The sequence below is a fragment of the Myripristis murdjan genome, chromosome 13, assembly GCF_902150065.1.
Source record: "Myripristis murdjan chromosome 13, fMyrMur1.1, whole genome shotgun sequence".
In the NCBI taxonomy this organism is placed as follows: Eukaryota; Metazoa; Chordata; class Actinopteri; order Holocentriformes; family Holocentridae; genus Myripristis; species Myripristis murdjan.
The window spans coordinates 6423407-6446421 of record NC_043992.1 but is presented as its reverse complement, the minus strand read 5'-3'; the positions used below and the strand labels follow the sequence as shown (position 1 = coordinate 6446421).

General features: G+C 44.4%; 2 protein-coding genes across 2 annotated transcripts; both read left to right on the top strand.

Moving 5' to 3' along the window:
* Positions 1 to 546: 546 nt before the first annotated feature.
* Positions 547 to 9481, top strand: LOC115370370 (gastrula zinc finger protein XlCGF58.1-like). The gene is made up of 6 exons (XM_030067362.1): positions 547 to 932; positions 1700 to 1913; positions 2646 to 3058; positions 4203 to 4263; positions 4955 to 5720; positions 6135 to 9481. Exons 1-6 carry the CDS (start codon positions 783 to 785, stop codon positions 6910 to 6912), a joined length of 2382 nt encoding a protein of 793 aa, XP_029923222.1. The 5' UTR covers positions 547 to 782; the 3' UTR covers positions 6913 to 9481.
* Positions 9482 to 10661: 1180 nt separating this feature from the next.
* Positions 10662 to 21430, top strand: rnf168 (ring finger protein 168). Its single transcript, XM_030067370.1, has 8 exons — positions 10662 to 10793; positions 13230 to 13474; positions 13971 to 14172; positions 15106 to 15176; positions 16827 to 16997; positions 17356 to 17447; positions 18683 to 18755; positions 19341 to 21430. The coding sequence occupies exons 2-8, from the start codon at positions 13310 to 13312 to the stop codon at positions 20079 to 20081; spliced, it is 1515 nt and encodes a 504-aa protein (XP_029923230.1). The 5' UTR covers positions 10662 to 10793; positions 13230 to 13309; the 3' UTR covers positions 20082 to 21430.
* Positions 21431 to 23015: the final 1585 nt, after the last annotated feature.

Here is a 23015-nt window from a genome sequence, read left to right as displayed (position 1 = left end):
TTCTGACTTTTTTCTCGCAAATTTGTGACTTTATAAAGTCAGAATTTCCGACTTTTTTCTCGCAAATTTGCGACTTTATAATCTCAGAATTTCTGACTTTTTTCTCGCAAATTTGCGACTTTATAAAGTCAGAATTTCCAACTTTTTTCTCGCAAATTTGCGACTTTATAAAGTCAGAATTTCCGAGTTTTTTTTCTCGCAAATTTGTGAGTTTATAATCTCAGAATTTCTGACTTTTTTCTCGCAAATTTGCCACTTTATAAAGTCAGAATTTCCGACTTTTTTTCTCGCAAATTTGTGAGTTTAATCTCGGAAATTCTGTGTTTTTTTTCTCAGAATATTACCCCCCCACCGCACCCCCCATGCTCCACGTATTTTTTTTTTTTCTTCAGTGTCCTCTAGAGGTTTAAATTAATGGAGCCTAACTGACCCCAGCTGATTAAAAATGTTCGTAAATTTCAAGGTAACAGAAGGTTTTAAAAAAAATCCTAAAGCACAGTAACCAGTGGGAGGCAGCAAGGCGCTAATCCGTCCCTCGTCTGTCGCAAAGAAGAAGAAGATGAACTTCCGGTTCGCGATTCGCTAACCGGAAGTGAACATCAACATCAGTGACATCTTGGAAACAGACTCAAAAACCCCTGGGAAAAAATCCACTTGTGTTTGTTTTGCTCACAGTCTCTCTATTTTAAAAAGTGTTAATTCGTCGTGTTTGGGTCCGAGTTGAACCAAACAGCCGCAGCCGTCGTGCTGAGCGGAGCTGGGTTTAGCTAGCTGCGCTCAACATGGAGCCGCGGGGCCGCAGCGACGAAGCGGCAGCGAGCAGGACTTTCTCCTCTCAGGCGGCGCTCATCCTGCGGCTGGCCGTGGAGGCTGCCGCCGCCCTGCTGCCGGAGCCTCCGGGCCAGCAGGCCACGGACCGCCCGGCGTGGCAGGTGAGCTCACCGGATCCAAAAAACCACCGAAACCGAAGCGACACCTGAGAGAGTTGAACTTGATGAGCACAGAGAGACGCAGGGAGCCGGGAGAGAAATCCCGCCGTCACTTCCTGATTCGCTGCGTGGCGCCGTCAAACACACACTTTAACACACACTTCAACACAGTCCGTTCACTTAATGACCGCCTTTTATCAGTTGTTCATCACTGAAATTGTAATAAATTCATATAGGCTCTTGGTTAGGGGGTTATGTATTGCCTCAAAGTTTGGCTAAATTTTGGAGAGCGACAAACTGTCATCTTCAGAGGAAAACTTTGATCTCTCACCTGAAGATACCTGAAAGAAAAGGTTCTTATAATTGTTTAATAAAGTTTACAGACACCATTAACAAAGCTTTACAAATATCTGGTCTGTCTATTGATGTTGACGTTGTTGAGGTCTTAGCAACAATTTCTTAAAGGTTTACAAATCATCTGGTAATCAATTACAAAGCCACCAGACGAATGCAGAGATCATAGCCAGGTGCTCTTTGGATCCAAGGACAGATCACAAGACCAAAAAAAAAAAAATAACAGAGGTTAGACGTGTACTCTGATTTGTGATCAATAAGTTTTAACCAAAAATATCAAGGCATGCCGCAAAAATGAAAAATTTGTTTCAACTGCACATGCTCCTTCAGGACATGAGCGGGGCTACATATTATCATATTATTATTGTTGTTGTTATGTAATCCGTGTTGATGTTTGTGTTTCCGATGCCTTCCAGGCTCAGTTCAGCAGCGTCATGGATGTCATGGCCCGAGAGGCCGTTCGTAAGATCTGCAGGGTGTTCACCGAGCTGTACGTCGCCGTGCTGAAGGAGAACGAGGCTCTGAGGGGCCAAGTGGGCCGGCTGGAGGCCGAGCTCAGGTCAAAGGTCAAGAGGAGCGCTCTGGATGACAAGAGCCGGCCGCAGACCGTCTACAAGATCAAACGCTCAGGTGAGTTTCAGCTTCAGCAGAGAGCCTGTTGCAAAGATACCAAGGCATCAGACCTCACAGGTTGCCATGGATATGATCAACGTGAAGAGCGGCAAGTCCGATTTGTGATCGATATGAAGATGAACACTTCACAGTGCTTTGAACAGCCAAGTATGTTATGGCTGTTGCTTTACTAAAATGAACTCATCAATCTTGTGAAAACATTTTATTTATATATTTTCCCCTCAGCACAACGAAAAAGTTTCGTCATCTCACCCTGCAGATTACAAATCAAGAAATTAGTAGGCCTTTAATGTATGTGTGCAGTGAGGTGATGTGGGTTGTTGAAAGGCTGAACAATATAGCGTTGTCATATCGTTATCTAGGCATGAACATACTAGACATTAATATCTCAAAAGGTAACGATAAGGCCGATATCATATTTAATCTTAGGGGCTTGCCTGAGACGCTGATCAGTCTGTTCTGATCAATAAAATACTAACTAAACTAAATACTAAATAGTAACTGCATTTTCAAAATAAGCGTGAACCCGTAGTCGTATCGCATATTGTTTTGCTATCCAGATATTTGTCAGAAATACTGAGGTATAAAATTTTGTCCACGTCTTGCAGCCCTACAGGGAAATAGCTGAAACACTTTGACCCCGTAAGTTATTGCAGTCGAAAAGGCCCGTTATTGTCATCATTGTCATTTTTGGTCTCTTTCTGTTTTGTGCTGTCCTCGTAATCACAGATGGACCCTCCCTGTCGCTCGACATCAACCAATCAGCAGCTGACCCCGCCGCCTTGGCGATGGCCATCCTCAACTCCACCAAGTCCTCGGGCAGAGCCTCCAGCAGCCCCCAGGTTCCTCTGGTGATCATCAGCCAGCCGGTGCAGGGTGGCGGCGCCGCCTCCTCGCCTCCGGGCACAAACCAAACTGCTGCGGTTTCCCAGGTGATGCTGGAAGAGGCGGGGCACTCCGATAACCCCGCCTCCCCGCTGACGGCTTGTGATGAAGCTGCTGTGTCGGCTACAGGCCAAACCGCCCCCAACCCCTACATACCCCTGGTGGATATCAGCCAGGTGCTCCAGCGTGTGATGTCACTTCCTGTGGTTGAAGGTGAAGCAGCCGCCGTTGCCAGTGAGGTCACGGCCCAGACAGAGGTAACGGTGTGTGTGTGTGTGACATGTTTTAGTGACAGCACTGGAACACCAGCAAAAGAAATGAGGGCTGGGACAATGTGGATTTTATGAGGCTGTGATTCTCCTAGAGGTCACTAGAGGTCATTTTATACAGTGATGTCAGTGAAATGGCTGCTATGGGGGCGAACATCATCACACATGAATCAAATGTGGCTCATTGAATCCACAAGAGTCTCAGCTTTCCAGTCAAAGCCAATTGATGCAACTCCAAGACTGTTTAGGCCCCAGTCTGCACAAACACACCATTTTACAACTTTACAAATTACAAATTTAGCCGAAGTGATATTTATTTCCCTTGCTGACAACCTAACGTGACATTTTGCTAAATCGATTCAGTAAAAAAAATATATCTGTTAAAAAAGAATTGTGAAACCTAAGCAAATTGATTTTTTCCCCACTCCTAAAATAAATACTCCGTGGATTTTCTTTTTTAAGGTGTGAGATGTAAAATTATGAGATTAATAAATTATGGGATTATTTCATGTTTTGTCTGTTGAGAGTAAACGGTTGTTGCTTAAATCAATCATCATTGGTTGTACGTCATCACTGATATATTTGTCCGTGTATAATCATGATGGCACGACCCAAAAGCTAATCTGGCTAATTTGGTCAGTGATTTTTCTTTCAGCTTTCAACAAAAGAGGAAAACAAATTTTCCAAGAGTGATATTTAGGACTACAGGATATACAGAAATCTCATGCATGCCTTCTTGTGCTGAAAATTTGTACTTGGTGTCAATTAACTCAACAATCACCTGGGAGCCGCTCAGAGTTCTGGTGATTACAGGTGATTGGAGTTCAACTGGGACTTGTTAGAGCAATTTGAGTTTTATTGATGTGACATTCATTGATCATTCATTATTGATGTGAGGTCATAGATTAACGATTGCTCAATTAATCATGCAGAGCTAATTGTATAGAGAGACCTTATTTTTTACGTCATTTTTCAAAATGGATTAACAGAATGCTACACACAGAGTAAAACATTTCATTAAGACTAATGTGTTAAATAATGTTGATGGCTGATTAAAAATCCACAGTAAAGAATCGCTGATGTTATTTCCCCTGACTGTACAAATGCAGTTTCCCTCAACCTCTTTTTTCAGGAAGAAAAGATCGAGATCAGAAACACTGAAGAGATTCCCGTGGAGACGTCACCCGGTCAAGGTGAGGTTTGATTTCAGAGATTTTTGAGATTTCATTTCAAACCTGTATAGAAACTTACGGCCAGCCGGTACCGTCTGTCCATGGCCTCCAGCCGCTTTGGACTCCAACTCCAAAGTTTGATGTTAAAATAGTGCAACTAGCTGGCAAGTTAGAACTTAATCAGACAGTTTGTTTCCACATTTTTGTTTCATTTGGCCAGTATGATTAATGCTGTTTGAATTTGGCTGCCTGAATAACCACGAAACTGCCTGAAATGTCAGGTTTCATGAGTACAGAGAGAATGTTGTTGACATCTGAGAGCAAGCAGATCTAAATATCAGTTTGGACTACAGACGGGTGACATGTTAAAGTAAAAGCCAACGTGCAGTGTATTAGTTTGGTGCCGAACAGCTTCACAGGAACTCTGCTGGAGGGACGGAGCTCCGTTATTCATAAAGATCCTGTACATGGAGAGAGATATTGGGGAGGGATTGAGGCACATGTCTTTATTATCTTTTCAGTTCCAGAGACTTAGAGAATCTGTGACAAGGACAACTGAAACTGTTCAGCACCTCACTAACACACTGCATGTCGGGTTTTTCTTAAATTTGTCTCGTCTTTAGGTTATTGAAGGTTATAAAAGAACTTGATATATGTCACCTCTGAACTCTGGTCCCTACTTGTGTGTCTGATCACGTGACTTTGACCTCAGCCCTCAGTGAAGAAGACAGGAAGGAGCAGGAGCGAAAGAGGAGAAGGGAGCTGTACAAGCAGAAGCGAGTCTTCTGCGAGCTCTGCAACAAGGGCTTCCACCAGAAACACCAGCTGAAGAAACACATGGTCTGCCACAGCAAGCCTTTCCCCTGCGACCGCTGCGACAAAGGCTTCTACAAGGAGAAGACGCTGCAGACTCACATGCTGGCTCACAAGGCCAAAGAAGCCCAGGAGAACGATCCGGAGCGGCTGTTGGACTGCGACCAGTGTGACAGGAAGTTCAAGCTGCCCAGGCAGCTCAGAGTTCATCTTGTGTTTCACGAGCGCAAAAAAAACCCTCTGAAGTGCCACTCATGTGAGAAGACATTCACGACACCAGGCTCGCTGAGGTACCACGAGTTGGCGCATGCCAAAGTGAAGCCATTCATCTGCGACGCCTGCGGCAAAGGCTTCACCAGGAGGAAGAGCCTGCACGAACACCAGACGGTCCACACCGGCGCCAAGCCCTTCCCGTGCCCGACCTGCGGCAAGAGATTCACAACGGCCAGCAACCTGCGCGTCCACAAGAGGTCGCACTCGGACGACCGGCCGTTCAAATGCAGTGAATGCGAAAAGGCCTTCAAGTGTAAAATGGGGCTGCTGCAGCACCGGATCGTCCACTCTGGGGAGAAACCGTTCGTCTGTCAGACGTGTGGACTGAGTTTTGGGCTCAAGTACAACCTCCAGAGGCACATGCGCCTCCACAACGGAGAGAAACCCTTCAGGTATTCAGTTATGTGCTTTTTTGTCATATCTATGTATTCCTCTTGGTTATATATTTATTTTTTGTAATTTCACATTGGTTTCACACTGCCTATATTTCAAGTTCTCTCTTATAATAACTTCTAGAGCAGCTATTTTGCTATAATTAAAAGAAATTCTGCCTTTTGTCATTGTAATTCTCAGCCAAGTACAATGAAATGTTTGTTGGGTATCTTTTTGTAACCCCAAGATTAGTGGTGTCTTCTGTGAGGAGTTTTTCTTCCATAGCTGACTAGAATGTAAAACTAAAAATCACAGCGTCTGGACAAATAATCACCTTTTAGTCTCCACAGATATCATGATTATGTAGTGGTATACAGCAGAAAAATCCTAAGACATGCACCTTTAAACTTTCATCTTATCTGATCTTACCTCAGATGTGAGAAGTGCGAGGAGCGGTTTTCGGGAACCTGGGCGCTGAAGACCCACATGCTCGTCCACGGCGTCGAGAAGCCCTTTATGTGCGACCTGTGCGGGAAGACGTTCTTCTACAACTGCCAGCTGCAGAAGCACCAGCAGCTGGTGCACGAGAGCAGCCGGGGCGGAGCCAAGGTCACGAGGAGAGCGGTGCGAAACGCAACGCAGGCGAAGCCCTTCAGCTGCAAGATCTGCCTGAAGAGCTTCTGCAGCGCTTACTCTCTGAAGACGCACGAGAAGAGCCACGCCGAAAACAAGGAGTTCACCTGCGACGTGTGCGGGAAGTCGTTCCACCTGAAGCACCTATACCTGTACCACATGCGGCGGCACAGCGGCGAGCGGCCATATGTCTGCGGCGTCTGCGAGAAGGCCTTCCTGCTTCTGTGCCAGCTGAAGCAGCACGAGCTCCTCCACACCGGGGAGAAGCCGCACAAGTGTGAGCAGTGCGGGAAGGAGTTCCGGACACCGCAGAACTACCACCGGCACCTGCTGGTGCACACCGGGGAGAAACCGTACGAGTGCACCGTGTGCAGCAGGAAGTTCCGCCAGTCCAACCAGCTGAAGTCGCACATGCAGATCCACACGGGGGTGAAGCTGTACTCCTGCGAGCGCTGCGGACAGGGCTTCTCCGACTCCAGGCAGCTCAAGAAACACAACTGTGCCGACAAGTACCAGAACTCATTTGGTAACGCCACAAAACGCAGGAAACAGTCGAGCATTTTCCCGTGGACAGAGTGATCTGCCGACAATCACTGACTTGAATGTGTTACTTTGTCATTTTGAAGAGTTGCTGTGGTGTTTTTTCTGCTGCCTCAGTATTGATTTTCTTGTTGAACCCATGGCCTTTGTTGAAGACTGTCGCTGATACACACCTGTAATGTGCTCCCTTTATATGTTGTTTGGTTTTCATCGCTTTCTTTTCTGATATTAAAGTGATAGTTTGGTTTATAGTGGGATCCTCCAAGTTTGGCCCACCAGCTCCTCTCTGCACCAGGACTGTTCCTGTCCAGAAAGAATGAAGTGGATCTGGACCGGCATTTTGAACTGGAAAAAATTATTTAATGGACGCACAACTCTTGGGACTCATTATCCACTCTGGCCTCTTGCTTGCCAACAGGTGGAAGTACTTTCTGTAACACTACGCAGCAACAGCTCCCCTCAGCGTTAATAGTTAATCCTCAAAACATGTTGCTGTGCATCCTTCAAAACATTTTTGTCAGATCAAAACTTGGAGGATCTATCACGCTGGTACAGAGGAGGAAGTAGCACTGGATGTGGAAGAGTCCTAGTCCTCATTTTAAAGTCACTTTGGTGGCGGGGAACGATCAGCTGACCAGGGATGGGCTTGGTGATGTGATGCAGGGATGTGGTGACAGTTCTTTCACTGACATGCGGGAACAGCAGGAGAACCGGAGCTCAGCTGCTGAGCACCAACACAAACTAAACACTGAGAACTCTGCTCTGTTTGTCTGTGTACATTCAACATTTAATATTGTTTGTGTGACGTTGGCTGTAGAGGTCTGAGGAAGAACAGCACATTTGAATGTAGAGTTTAGTAGGTCAAACATTTATTTTATAGTAACAAGTATGACATTTTTCAAGTTTAAAAGGGAATGGTGGAAATTCAGGCAGCATCAGTGAGCCTGATTTTAGCCAGCCCATCAACAATAGAATGTTTCTTTTCCATTGAATGAGTTATTCACCCAAGAAATACACTTTTCGTTTTTTCATGTCATGTTAGTTGACTCAATGGTGAAGTTGGCTGGTGCAGCTTCGTTTCAGCTTTCTCCAAAACAGCTGGAGTGAACAGAGACTTGGGTTAGAGCAGCAAACAGCTGCAAACAGAGGTAGTCTTATATGGAGCTAAGAATCTGCTTCTTCACCTCCAGGGGGCGCCGTAGAGGCTGAAACTGAGCTAAACCGTCAAATGAGCAGCGGTCAATGGGACTTTACCACGAAATAAGCTCTGTGCATGATAATCATGTTTTTCCTGAGTGTGGGTGAAAATGAGCAGCCGCTGGTTCAGAAGATCCACATTTCTCTGAGCTCAGATGAAGGAAATGTGGATCCATTTAGGAAGCAAATGATTCGTTCCCCTGTGGTTCTGCAGCCAGTCAGCAGCACAGAACCTCAATGCGAGTGGAAATCTGATGAAACTCACATCATTTTACAGCCATGGATTATAATTTCAGTTTATAATCCTGTCTACATCAGAAATATTGACAGGAACAGTGCAGTTACTGATCAATATCTGGAATCAAATGGACTGATCAGTTGTGAGCATTTAGCCCCACTGACCAACACACATTCTGCTCTGTTTAGCTCAGTGCTGCCACCACTGGACAAAACACTGAACTGCATTGTGTGTTTCTGTCTCAGAGGAGTTGGTGGCCATTGTCTGGCTTCCTCTCTCTCTGCAGAGCTTGATTTAAAAAAGAAAATGACCATGAATTACTGCAAACAACAGAATCCAAACATTGTGAAGCCAAATGATCAGGAACTCCAATATTTACCTCAATGTGTCTTAGATTGTCCACATCAATTGTGCACATGCAAACATCACCGCAGCCACAACCAGGGGGCGCTGTTGGGATTATCATGAAACCAGGAGGGTAAATCCTGCCAGTGGGAAGAATGAACCACCTTCTGTATCCAGGCAACCATACTCAAAATCTATAATCTAGAGCTCACATTAAATGACCTCACATGACCTCTACCTCCTGTCAAACAGAGCGTTGTAAACAGTGACGTCATCCTGCCCCAGTGGGTATCAGTTAAACTTTCAACCAATTAAACCTTAACAAACCTGTAAACCTCCTCTCTCATCCACCTTTCTCTTCAAAATAAAAGTATGTTTCTCTCCCAAACTGAGATCCTGTGGGTTTGCACTTGTGAATGATCCTTCCCTGCAGCACGTCCTTTGCCGCGTCCTTCCTGTTTCAGTCAAGAAAGTCAGAGTCAATTTCAAGGGGTCTTTAAAGAGGAACATGTCATTTCAGCCTGGCTGTGATGGAGACGAGCCTGTGGAAAGGATTGGTCAGCAAACCACAACTAAAAATGCAATTTTTGTCATGCAAAGTGAATTCATCCTGATTAAAATCTCATCCTGTATCGTAACAGAAATAAATACGTTTGGGACATAACTGTATATTATTTCATCACTGTATGAGCTACAAATTGAGGTCATAAACTTACCACAGACATGAGTTGGTGTGAGTGTGTCATGCAGTTTTGTAATCAATAATAGTCATGTTTTCTTGAGTGTTAAATATAGTCTGTGTATTAAAGTTTTATTTTCTCTTGTCGAGTAGGCCTGGGGTAACTTCATTGGGCTACTAAATGAAAAATGAAAAAAAAAAAAAAGCTATACATATTTATACTGCATGTTGTGCGTGTGTTCATACTAAGTATTAGCACATACCACCAACATCACACACTTATCCATGCCCACTACATGCAAAGGTTTCATATTCAAAGCTTTCCATTGGAAAACCAGTGGTTTGCCAACCAGGGGCTTTTATTGTGAAACATAAAAGAAATGCAATATGTTTACATGCGAATAAAAAAAAATGTAGTATTCAACAGCCAGATATTTTGGCATCACCCGCATGTGATTATTTCTATTCCTTACATATTAAATCATTTTGGCTTTGCAATAAGAGCTCAAACGTTACAGAGCTGCTGCGTGATGATGCTGCTGCAGCAATGAAGAGCAGAAAATATGCAAAAAATGACAAGTGATTCACGTGTTAATGAATTACTTGAACTCAAAATGTTTCCTCAGGCCGTTTGGACTGTTTATGTGAGTTCTGATAAGTTAAGCTGATATTTCCCATAGCACGTAAAGGCGACATTGAACTGCAAATAAGTAAACAATAACAAACGTAAAGCTGTTTATAGACTGAACAACTGAAATTATTAATGGATGGTTTGAAGGTTGACTGTCTGGCTGTTAGAAACTCAGGGTGGATAGAAACATCTCCGTCTCCCAGCCGTTTTTCCTCTTCACCCCACTCCCCCTGCTGGGAGAGCTCACTTGACTGAGATACAAAGCGGGACATGATGCTCAGGATGTGTAGGATGCACGTGAAGGCACCATCTCCATAGTGACAGACAGTGCTTCACTTCCATGTAAGGAACAAGTGAAGAAAATCCTGGAGATAAGGAGGTCGATATGGGACTTCGCAACTTTTGTATTCTCCTGCTTGCAGTCATTTTGTGATTTATTTATTTTGCTTGTGGAACAAAGTTAACACTGTATGTGACATATGTAATATATATGTAATATGTGGCGTTGAGCTAAAGTTATTTTTGTCACATGTTGTCCATACACTGTTATCCAGTTTATTGTTGTTATTCACGATAGTTTTTGTTTTGTTTTTGTTTTGTTTTGTTTTTTTCACTTTTGGATCGTACATGTTCGCTCAACGCTGAGATTTGATATTTACGAGCGCACGGGAAGGCAGTAAGAGAACATCCGGCGCATGCGTGGTACCACCGCTTTGACGCGGGTACGGAGCAACGGGCAGCAGCTTCCCGGGGTTTGACGCCAGGCCGAGCTGTTTCACTCCTGCTGCTGCTTTCTCTGTCAACATGCCGCTACACAGAGCCAGCTCCGGGTAAGCGAGTCTACAGGTTATTTCTCCGGGTTCAGGAGTGTGTCATCCGGCTCGGTTCGAACCCCCACGGGCCCGGAAACAGCTTCGGCTCTGCTGTTTGGGTTTGACTTTAGCGCCAGGCTGAAGCCCGGAAGCTAGCTAACGTTAGCTAGCTCGCTCGCTCGCTGGCAGTTTGTTTTGGTTCGGCTGCTAACAAGAGGCCCGAACCCTTCACAGGAACGGACGTCGTGCCACCTCGGTATTTAAAATGTATCCGTCTCTGTTAACATTCATGGATGTGGGGCTGAGTAAAGCTGGCAGTTAACGTTACTGCCGTCTCAATTTGACCAAAAGTTACACGCGTGGTTGAACTTGACATGTAAATTAGCCTCCGCCGGCTAACTAACTTTCAGCTACCGCAGTCCACTTAGCTTCATGCTAAACACCGAGCTGGACTGGAGGAAGGCAGGGCTGGTGATGCTGGATAACACAGTGACAAGGAGAACCCGTAGCTTAACTCGACATATTACACACCATCAAGACATACAGTGTTAACTTGGCTCCCTAAACATAGTCCAGTCATTTTATGAAAAAACCTAGGACAAATTGCAAGAGAAGCAAACTCAACTGATTTTGTATCCTCAGTTTGTCCTGAGTGAGGCAAAAAAAGTCCCAAGAAATCCCATTGGTGGAAAGTTTTGAAAATCACCTATTTATGACCACAAATTACCAAAAACACTGTTTTTAACACACAGGGAAAGGGGTTCAAAATTTTACTTTCAGATATCACTATAAAAATTCACAAGGTGATTACACACACAAAGACAAGAAAAAAAGTCACTAATAGCACTAATAGGAATATAAGGAATAAATGCTAGAAGAGACATTTAAACAGTGAATTAAAAGGTTACTATATATATAGTAACCTTGAATTAAAAGGTTACTACATAACAGTGAATTAAAAGGTTACTGTATATATAGTAATCTTTTAATTCACTGTTTAAATGTCTCTTCTGGCATTTATTCCTCATATTCCTTATTAGCGCATATCCAATCAGATAATGTGTGATATGCATGTGTAAACAGAATAATTCAAAGAACTTGTAATTGACTTTTTTTCTTGTCTTTGTGTGTGCAATCAACTTGTGAATTTTTATAGTGATATCTGAAAGTAAAATTTTGAACCCCTTTCCCCTGTGTGTTAAAAACAGTGTTTTTTGGTAATATGTGGTCATAAATAGGTGATTTTCAAAACTTTCCACCAATGGGATTTCCTGGGACTTTTTTTCCCTCACTCAGGACAAACTGAGGATACAAAATCAGTTGAGTTTGCTTCTCTTGCAATTTGTCCTAGGTTGACCCCAATTTTGGCCTAAAATTACTGGACTAACAACAGAGTTAACAGCACAGGTTAAATAGCAGTGTCTGTCTCGCTGTTTGAGCAAATAAAGCTGAACATCAGTCTCAGATCACAGAGCCTGAAACCTTGTCTGCCTCTTCTCTGGTGTTAAATACCGCTGATTTTACTAATGGCTCAGATACCAAGTAATACCAGGGCTGGCAGCCGGATACTGACACCAGTACTTTAATTATACTACTTCTACTACTACTCATTATAATAATAATGATAATTATGATAATAAATGGTAATCAGAGTCAGTGGAGTAACGCCATATCATAAGAGTTTAGAGCTGGGACGATGTTTATCTCCTGATTCGATACTCTCCCAACACTTGGGTGCCGATTTGATATGTATTGTGATTCTAAAAGTATTCCAGTAATTCCATATTATGATTTATTGAGATTTAAATTTTTGAATCATCCTCTAGTTTGTGTGTAAAGTTTCATTGTTGGTATCAAGCATGTCATGCTAGGTTCTCGACAAGGTGAATAAACGTCGCTCCAAAGTTAGACTAAATTTCGAAGAGGGGGAAACTGGTATGGTCATTTCCAGCGGGGTCCCTTGACCTCTGACCTCCAGATGTCTGAATGAAAATGGGTTCTCTGGGCAGCCACGGCTCTCCCCTTTGCAGATATGCCCACCTTCTGCTGGGCCACAAACCCTGTAGTCCACGTGTTCTTGTGGCCTGTTGTAAAATGGTGTTTGTGCAGACTGGGGCCTAAACAGTCTTGGAGCTGCATCAGTTGGCTTTGACTGGAAAGCTGAGACTCTTGTGGATTCAATGAGCCACATTTGATTCATGTGTGATGATGTTCACCCTCATAGCAGCCAGTTCACTGTAGGCAGAGCATTTTGTCAAACGTCACTGTATATAATGACCTCTAGTGACCTCTAGGAGAATCACAGCCTCATCAAACTTTACAGACACAAACTAGAGGAGGATTTAGAAAACAGAAATTTACCCCTTCACTGTTTGCACACCTGTTGATGTCTCTCCAGTTAGGTTATATTTAAAACAGGTTGATTAAAAAAACAACTGTCTCTGTCTCCTCCAGAATGACCTGCTGAGTCCTCGGCCTTCCCTGTAGTGTTGTGACGGACCAGCGAGGGGAGGAGGAGTAGAAGAAGGAGCAAGATGCCCCCAGTGTCGGACGTGGAGGTCGAAGTGGCCTCAGTGTCTGAGGGGGTGAGGAAGGGGAGAAGGGGAGGGCCGCTGGCCCGGGAAGACTGCCTCTGCCCCGTGTGTCTGGAGATCTTCCTGGAGCCAGTGACGCTGCCCTGCCAACACACCTTCTGCAAGGTCCGTTTGTCCCACAGACCGTGAACACATCACCAGTCAGAGTTTTGAATAAAAACTATGATACCAGAAAATACATTTAAAAAATAATATTGAAGATAACTCAATGTCCTCGACACATCAACATTTGGAAAAAAAGTGTTTTTATCTTCATGCATGTATATTAAAATACCTTAAAACTTCAGTTATTAGCCCGGGCTTTGCCTCAGTCATCAAATACAACCAGTCTAGCTGTGGAACCTGCCTTTATTTCCTTTTGCACTAAATTCTTGCTCAATAAAAACTAGAAAAAAAAAAACAAGTCGAAACATATTGCCAGAAAAATTAGGATATCAAACCACGGATCATATGTTTTGTGTAAGAGAGGAAAAAAAAGTATGTCAGAGCCTCTGGAGTCTGTCTTTTGTTCTCCTCTGTGATCTGTTCCACACTAATAGTCTCTATGTGTGTGTGTGTGTGTGTGTGTGTGTGTGTGTGTGTGTGTATGTTTGTGCTGCAGGCGTGCTTCCTGGAGTCAGTGGACAAGGCGACGCTGTGCTGCCCTCTGTGCAGGAAGCGCGTGTCGACCTGGGCGAGGCTGAACGGCAGGAACAAGACGCTGGTGAATGAACGGCTGTGGCATCAGATCCAGGCGGCGTTCCCTCTGCAGTGCCAGCGCCGGCTGAGCGGGCAGGATGGGGGCGATGACGACGACCGGGAAGGTACAGACACACACACACACACACACACACACACACACACACACACAGTACTGACCAGGGCTCGGCCATACAGGCAGAATCAAATGTCAGTATCAAATATCTTTGACCAAATACCTAAACATAGATATTGTAGAAATGACTGTTTTATATGATATTTACATGCAAGATTTTTGCTAAATAATCATCAGTAATGTAGATGTGATGACCAAACAGGTACAGACAAATAATGAAACAGCTAGAACTGTCTAATAAGTGCAGAAAATTGCATTTCTTTACTGTAATGCAGCTTTTAAAAACAGGAAAAGGCAACATGCCATATCACAATTTCACAATATCTGAAATTCCAGATGATATCTCGTTTCATATCACGATATCAAGCCTGATCACTGACAGAAAGCTTCCGCCATGGTCAGTAAACTAGTCCACCCTACAGGTGACTTTAAGTGAACTGTTCCTTTGAAAAATGGCTGACTGCACTGACAGCTGCACAGCAGAGCCTGACAGATTAATGACAAAAACAGCAACAAAACTTTATTTCAGTCATCTGATTTTCAGCAGCACAGTAAGTCAGGACTGTGTCTGACCCCCCCACCCATTTGTCTATCATAGAGTGAACTATTGTGCAAATTGTTTTGAGGGTGCTGACTCTTTATTGAAGACTTATGTGTCTGTTTTTGTATGAAGACTGCAAATTGAAATTTGGAGTAACAACATCACAGCTTCTTCTGATCTGGTAATCACGATCATAATGTAAATATTTCTGCTCTCTGTTCTGTTTCCCGCCCATCCTGCCGCTCATTATTGATTAACTGCAGATAGGCATGATCAGATTGTGTAGCTGTTAGGTGCTGACATGCTATTTTGTGTGTGTGTGTGTGTGTGTGTGTGTGTGTGTGTGTGTGTGTGTGTGTGTGTGTGTGTGTGTGTTTGCAGGGTCAGTGTCTATGCCCAGGGTGAGCCAGCCCGGAGAGCTGAGACGAGAATATGAAGACCAGATCAGCAAAGTGAGCTGACACACTTCACATTTTACTCTATAACTTTGGGAATCACTTCAGTCTGTGTATCAGAGCTGACAGGAGACATGCTACACATCGATTTTATTATAAATTTAATCTGTTAGTTGAAGAGTCACAATTCCTTTCAGATGCCAACATGTGATTTGTCACAGAGGCTGAGACAAAAGACAGAAAATTATTCTGCAGTCACATCATGTGGGACAGATGATTGATAGGAGTTAAATCTCTAGAAAACATTCAAAACCAGTCAGCGTTCAGAGGGTAAACTCTGTGGGTTGGTGATGGACTCGCTGACAAGGAAACAGCTGCACCTCAGTGTAGAGAATAATAATCTCAAATAAAACCAGCAGCATGAACAGTCTCAGTCACATGAATCATTTTGTGACTAGAACATTTGAAACACCAGTGGGGTGCAGCGGATCATAAATCTCACGCTTTGGATCGTATCACCGCTTTAAAGCTCCATCCTGGTGATTTTTGAATATTGGTTCCGTTTACTACAACTTTCCCACATTTTACATTTACATTTTTTATTGAACTTATTATGGCACAGGGTAATTATTTTAGGTATTATGCATGACTTATTTTTTAAATTAACATTTTTAAATAAAATCTCATGTACTGCTGTTCTCCCATTTGAGAACCACTGTGATAAACGAGTAATTGACTGAATTAGCCGTTATCTTTAGTTGGTGCTCTTTTCAACAGATTCATGTAGATTTAAATGTGCGCAGTAGCGTTCCGGCGTTGGGTCTCTATAAGGGCCCTCTCACATTGGCAAGTTTGAGCCCGTATCGTGCTAAAGCCAAAATCCCCCCCTCCCCAGTCCCCGGCTGGCCAGCACTCACATTACCTAAAGCCCAAACGCGCCCAAGCACGATTGCCCCCGGTGTGCACGTCATCACGTTGAAATATGACAACAGGCATGGCCCGACGTCATCATAACTCAATGTAGTTCAAATACATTCATCATGTCTTCCTTTTAACTAAAAAACGTTTTTGGTCCTTTTAATCAGACATGGGATGTTTATTTACCTTGATAGTTTCGGAGGTAACTTCCTCCTTCTTCAGAAAGGTCCAACTGACAGCCGGAGTGGCACCTGTCAGATCCGGCAGACCGGGTGACCGGGTGGCCGCACACCGCGCGGTGCCGCGGCCAGTGCCGCGGCCAGTGCCGGCCGGTGCCGACGCAGTGCCGGCCAGCACCAGGTCTGCCGGATCTCCGCACACAGACTGCTGTACTTTCATTATAAACCGACTTTTGTTTATACACGGTTGCAGCAGCACAACGGACAGCAACACAGACAGCATGGTTGATTATTGATTGCGCAACGCGGCCATTTGCCGGTAATCAAGCTGCGCACATTAAACAATTTTGCAGAGGCAGGAGGAAAGTTGCATGATTTACATCCGCGCACTGCGTGCGTGACCGTGCATGTGCTCGTGTATGCGCCCGTACCGCGCTGAAGCACACCCCCTCCAACCGTGCCAGAGCGGGGGAAGTGTGCTGTATTCAAGCACCATACGGAACGATCACACTGGTCAAAGAATCCGGATTTTAGGGGCAATCGTGCTTGGGCGCGGATCAAACTTGCCAGTGTGAGTGGCCTCTAAGGCAGTGTGTGTTTGTCCTGGCAGCTGGCGGAGGAGAAGCGGGCGCTGGAGGAGGCGGAGCGCAGAGCGAGTGAGGAGTACATCCAGAGGCTGCTGGCCGAGGAGGAAGAGCGGCTGCTGGAGGAGAGGAGGAGGCAGCAGGAGAAACAGCTGGAGGACGACGAGAGGCTGGCCCGCATGCTCAGCCAGCAGCTGGTGGGTCTGAGCGTGTGTGTGTGTGTGTGTGTGTGTGTGTGTGTGTGTGTGCAGGCAATACTCACAATATTTTTAGTCTATAGTTGCTTTTAAAAAGTGTAAAGGTTTGCCTTAATCTAATTCATTTTGCCTGGATTTAATGTTTTTTGTGTTTCTGATGGGTTTTTTGTTTTGTTTTGTTTTGTTTTGTTTTGTTTTTTCATTTTTTATGTTTCCTTATATACTTTGATTTATTTTACCGTTTGCTGACTACTCTTATTTTTTTTGTCTTTTCTCTCTTCCCTTAAAGCATTTTCTGAGTTCTGTCAATTAAAAGTTTATTACACAACTTTCTGATTTCCTCCTCTTCCTCCTGCAGAACTCCAGTCCCATCTCTCAGGAAAATGTTCATCCTGCTGACGTCGCCTCAGCCAAGAAGAAACAGAAGAGCGGTGCAGGACAGATAGAGAAGTAGGTTAATTCAATGGCAGAATACCATTCACATATTTTATAGTCAGTCTGCCCAGTAAAGCCAAAGAGCAGGAGCTATATGAAGTAGTGAAACTGTAATGGAGACTTGAGCAGACTGTGAATCATTTAACGAGGTTCATGTTTACCTGCTCTGTGATCTTTAAAACACACAGAAGTAGTTACAGCTGTTTGCCTCTGGAGGGCAGCAGCACTCAGACTGAAAACACCTGGAACTCGTTTAGTCCCGATTATCAGGATGTGAAAATGTCTTAAATTCAATACTGTATAAATATCATGCCTTAAAAGTCATGAATTAGTCCTGACTTAGATTTAATGAAGCCCTTATTCCAGCAAGCATTTTATCAAATTTTATTGATCCATTCAAGGAGGACACAATACACACATTTCACCTGTTTATTTGACTCATATCTCCTTAGGAAAAAATGACGTGTTTCAGTACAGAGCTGTCATCAGAGCTCTGATGTGTTTCTAATGTGATGTTTGAACAGGTGAAATGGGACTATTTTGTCCTCCTTGAACTTAAAACTTGGGATAAGCCACCTTTTCACATTTTTTGAACATCCCTATTGGATTTTGGATTTAGACCTCTACTGACTACTGTTGTTGAAGCACAACAACACTTTATTTGTTCATCTATGATCGTGATACAATAGGACCTATGTTCCAAAACAGCAAATTTGACCAAAGTATCAAATTCGGCACTGACTCCTGCAGACACCCTGTTTACCAGAGACCCAGCAGTGAGGTGTTCAGAGGTCAGAGGTCACAGCACCCTGACTATTCCCAAGCAGGGTTTCCTCGGGTCCTTTTGAAAAGTCTGAAATCGAACAATCTGAATTTTAGGTCTCAGTGTCTGTTTTAGTGGTACGACAAACTGATTGGATTATGGAGCTAATGTAAGTTAAACTGCATTTAACTGTGCAGCCAATCAGAGAACACACAGCACGCATTTGCGTGTGTGTTTGTGTGTGTGTGAGGGTGAGCGTCTCCTCTCAGTGAGAGCTCACAAGAACGTAGCCGAGTACACACAGTACACATTATAATACAGTTCATGCTCAGTTTACTAGTAATTCTGGGACTGATCATGAATACTTGGTCCTGCTTTTCCAGTGTGGACAAGTCTGAGCCTGCATTCAGAATGGCCTTAAAAAGTCTTAATGAACTTTGTTTTGATCTGTGTGTGCGTGTGTGTGTGCGTGCGTGCGCGTGTCCAGGTTCCTGTGTCCTCTCCCACCCAAACTGAACACTTCAGACTGCAGTCCACCGTCCAGCTTCATGGCCAACAAGGTCAGTTTAAACTCTCTCTCTGTTGAGACGTCATATTGTGAAACTGCTTTTCACTTTACTTTTCTTAAATTCTCTTAGTGTGGAATCAACAAAATGACATTTGAACAATCAACAGTGAATAGAAACATTTTTCAAATCATTCAAATGTGACCCTGTGCAGGATCCAGATCACAGGAGCTGCAGATTTTTGCTACATGTGAGACAGTAGAAGCCAATCATTTGTTTGATTCAGGCTGCAGCAACAATCACAGCATCTTCACTTTCTGTAGTTAAAATAAAAAAGTCATAATTCATAATCCAACAAGAAATTCATCCCTACTAAAATCTTAATCAGACTATACTTAACAATAATAATAGGATAATTATTATAAGAATAATCAAGAAAACAAGCCCTGGTGTTGGATTGGTACTCAGTGTTGGTCGATACCCAAAGCCTGTGTATCCCAATGAGAACTGAAAAGGTGGATCGGTCCATCCCTGGTTACAGCTGCATCATCTGATTCTCTTTATCGTATCGTTCAGCCCTACTTCTCATACTGCTGCAGAGCGATTTTTCATTTAGTGTCTTCTGTTTCTTTACTGCAGGAGAACATCCTGCACTCCCAGGAGGAGCTGCAGTCACCCGCGGTCGACCGTCCGATGCCTAGCCTGGATTTCTACGGCATCGAGACGGACGGCTTCAGATCCGAGTCTCCGACCTTTGACCTTCCAGCCGGTCACAGACCCTCCAGAAGTTTCCTCAACGGGGACGCAGGGCCGTCGTCCGCCAAGAGGAAAAGCTCTGAGCTGGAGACGACCGAGGAGGAGGCGTTGACGGCCACCAAGCGCAGCTGCTCCTCTCTGCCCTCCACCTCCTCCTCCTGCCTGCAGGAGGCACCGGGCGAGGCGCTGCAGGAGATCAACGAGCGGGAGGCAGAGCTGCTGAGCCGCTGGCGGCAGGAGGAGGAGGACCGGCGGCTGGCGCTGCTGCTGCAGAAGGAGCTGGACCGAGAGGAGGTGCAGAGAGCCACCGACAGGCGCAAAGGATCCGCCGACCAGTACCTGCTCCGGCAGAAACACCGAGCCGAGGCGGAGGGCGGGAGCAGCGGCAGACCGAAGCAGGAGACGCCACGCAAACCTGACAAGTCACCCTGCTCTACTACTTCTTCTGCCACCAACAAAAAAACTCCAAAGACTCGCACTTCTTCTTCCTCTTCTTCTTCTTCTTCCTCGTCATCCTCGGCCAACAAAAAGACTGAGAAGGCTTCCAGTCTGCCGTCCACCCCGCTGCACAGAGGTGGGAAGCAGACCACGCTCACCGAGATGTTCCCCGGCCTGGGCAGCTGAGCCTCTCTCTCTCTCTCTTTCTTTCTGCCTCCTGCTGTCTCTCTTCCATCTCCGAGTTATAACTGTGGTCGTAGAGTAGCGGCTGTGTTTTGGCGCCTGCTGCTGTGACCCGACATGCGTCACATGTTCTGCCGCCGCTCGTTCCAAATCTCGCTTCGTTTTCTTCACATTTCCACCAGAAAGCAGAAACACACAAAACAGTTAAAAATACTGAAAAATACAGAAAAAAATACAGAATAAATACTGTTCAGTTTTTTTTTTTTTTTTTCCCATAAACGGCTTTCTTCAACTCTGCATTCTTTCATTGTTTATTATTTTCACAGGAAAGCACCAACTCTGTAACAGTGAACAAAACATAACATTTGGGTTGCAGTGCAGCTGAATGTCCACCAGGGGGCCTCTCGTCTCTTCACAGCGCTGCCCTCTGATTAGCCTCGTTTTCAGAGGAGAGGGGGCGGTGTTGCAGCTTCAGCAGAGAGCAGAGGCCACAGGTTCATTGTTTTAACTTAAGGAAGAATAAGAAAACACTTGAAAGGTTTTATTTAATATTTCCACAGCAGCAGAGGCCAAACACTTCCTAGCAACCAGGGTGTTATTAGCTTTTCATCAAAGACCTTCATGCTAATCCGTCTTGATGCAGCGATGCATTCTGGTCTATGTGCCTCTCCTCTCTGTGTCTCTTCTACGATGGATTGCTCCCTGTATGATTGTTGAAACGTCGATGCAAAATGGCGGCTGTAGAAAGTACAAATACATCACTAACAGCTGTTTTTTTTTTTTTTTTTTTAAACAGCATCAAACTGATTTTCTCTAAGTGCTGCTTTTAAATAACTCTATGAGTGACGGTTCCCGTGGTTTTAGCATGTAACTGCTGCTTCAGAGGCCTTGACATTTCAGGGGAAACCCCCGCAGCTCTCTGGGCGAGCGGCTGGCTGCCTGCGCTCTGTCTCCCACTGGTGCCTTGTTGTCCTCTTCATTCTGTGGACATGAACCTGAGAGAAAACGCTGGGCTTTTAGTCAGCAGAGCAACAGAATCAATTTGTACTACAGTTTAAAGTCGTGACACTCAGCGGCCATGTTCACTTTAGAGGAGAAGAGGAGTCCAGGCGGTGGCTGGTGTCTGTCGGAGGAAGCCTCTCCCAGTGTTCAGGTTGTTTCCAGCCCTCACCGCCCGCCCTGGAGTTTAGTTTGGCTCCTCACTCTCAGTTTTGTGCTGGAGTGCTTTGGGGGTTTTTTGTTTTTGTTTTTCTGGGGGGGATAAAGGCAAAATTGACATGATGAGATTGTTGTGGAAGAATAAATTGGTTGTGATTTATTTTTGTCCGAAAGAAATAAAAAATGTAAACAAGTTTGGAAGAAAAAAAATCTGAGGTTTGTCATTGAATATCTCTTAAAGGGAAAAAAACAGCTACACTGGAATGAATCATAACAGAGTTAAATCAAATAGTGTTGGGAGGCGGGACGTGACTCAGGTAACTCAAAAGACACAGGAAGCGTCTCAGCAGCTGCAGTCGGGGACATTTTGTGTCTCATTTTGTCCTTTGGGTTTGATTTTCCCATCAAACAGCAACAACAGGATTAACATAAACATATGATGTGGAAGTCAGATGGTCTCACCTGCACACAGGGCTGGGCAATATGGACAAAATCAAATATAATGATATTTTTGACCAAATACATCTAACATTTTGTAATGATGTCATAGGGAAGGCAATCTGCTTTTATAAGAAATCGAGATGTGTAGAGGTAATTCTGAGCCTGAAAAAAATCAACACTGTAGAGGGTAATAAAGAGGAGAGAGCTCATATTGAAGAACATGAATCAGCATTAGTCTAGAAACATTAAGGCTTAAGCAATACTTTGTAGCAGGAACATAAGCAATTAGGTGATGCTTTTTCACTGGGTTGACATCAAGGCTCACGCGGATCAAGTGACATTCTGTAGTGAGCAAACCTCCACCTGCCATGCCTAAATGCAGATCAAAGTCTGACCTAGTTTGAATGTATCCAGTCAGCTTTTTCTCATTTAGAAAAAAGACCACTAATCATCGGCCAGAGTCCAAGATCTACAAACCCGAGGTAAACCTGGCCCAATTAAAAACTGTTATCTCACCAGCAGGCCTTACACTGGCACTGCTACTCTTGTGATCATGTATGATCTCTTTGTATGAACAGAATCGCTGACACGACAGTTGGGAGGACATAAAAACAAGTGCACAAACTAAGAACGTCAGTCGTCTTCCTCAGGGATCGACTCACTGTTTGTTTCCATTGGAGATCTCGAATGCAAATAAACCTGCCTGCTTAAGACTCTGCCTGGTTCTTAGTCTTCATTCTTGAAGCCTCCAAGACTTATTTTATTGGTGTTTTTTCGTACCAAGTCTAAGACGTTTTCTGCAGTCAATCTGGACAGAAGTTTTCCACATCAGATGCCAGGCTAAATCCCAGGCCAAAGCTAGAACCTAAATCACAATATCATCACACTGGCCAGCCCTACGTGCACAGGAGTGCAGCACTAACGGTTACTATGGAGACCAAACAGTCATCTCCAGGTGGAAATCCTGAATCCATCAAAACCTGATCAGCTGATCCTTGAGGCAAGAGCAAGTGTTCCTGTTTAAAAATCTGTTTGCTTCTTTTCAACGGGTGAAAATAAAACCTTGGAGGTGTTCTACACAGAGAACACGCAAAACCGGTGACGGCGCCCCCGACTGGTCAGAGAGATCGACCTGCTCCAGTGACAGGCTGATGGACAGTCCACATGTGTTCTTGTGGCCTGTTGTAAAATGGTGTGTTTGTGCAGACAGCCTTGGAGCTGCATCAGTTGGCTTTGACTAGAAAGCTGAGACTCTTGTGGATTCAATGAGCCACATTTGATTCATGTGTGATGATGTTCGCCTCCATAGCAGCCATTTCACTGCAGGCAGAGCATTTT

What these genes read in the sequence shown, in the direction of transcription:
- LOC115370370 (XM_030067362.1), top strand. Translation starts at nt 783, where the DNA reads ATGGAGCCGCGGGGCCGCAGCGACGAAGCGGCAGCGAGCAGGACTTTC. An exon ending in GGAGACGTCACCCGGTCAAG is followed by an intron (nt 4,264 to 4,954) that starts GTGAGGTTTGAT and finishes CTTTGACCTCAG; the next exon opens with CCCTCAGTGAAGAAGACAGG. An exon ending in AACGGAGAGAAACCCTTCAG is followed by an intron (nt 5,721 to 6,134) that starts GTATTCAGTTAT and finishes ATCTTACCTCAG; the next exon opens with ATGTGAGAAGTGCGAGGAGC.
- rnf168 (XM_030067370.1), top strand. Translation starts at nt 13,310, where the DNA reads ATGCCCCCAGTGTCGGACGTGGAGGTCGAAGTGGCCTCAGTGTCTGAG. An exon ending in GCATGCTCAGCCAGCAGCTG is followed by an intron (nt 16,998 to 17,355) that starts GTGGGTCTGAGC and finishes TTCCTCCTGCAG; the next exon opens with AACTCCAGTCCCATCTCTCA. An exon ending in CCAGCTTCATGGCCAACAAG is followed by an intron (nt 18,756 to 19,340) that starts GTCAGTTTAAAC and finishes TCTTTACTGCAG; the next exon opens with GAGAACATCCTGCACTCCCA.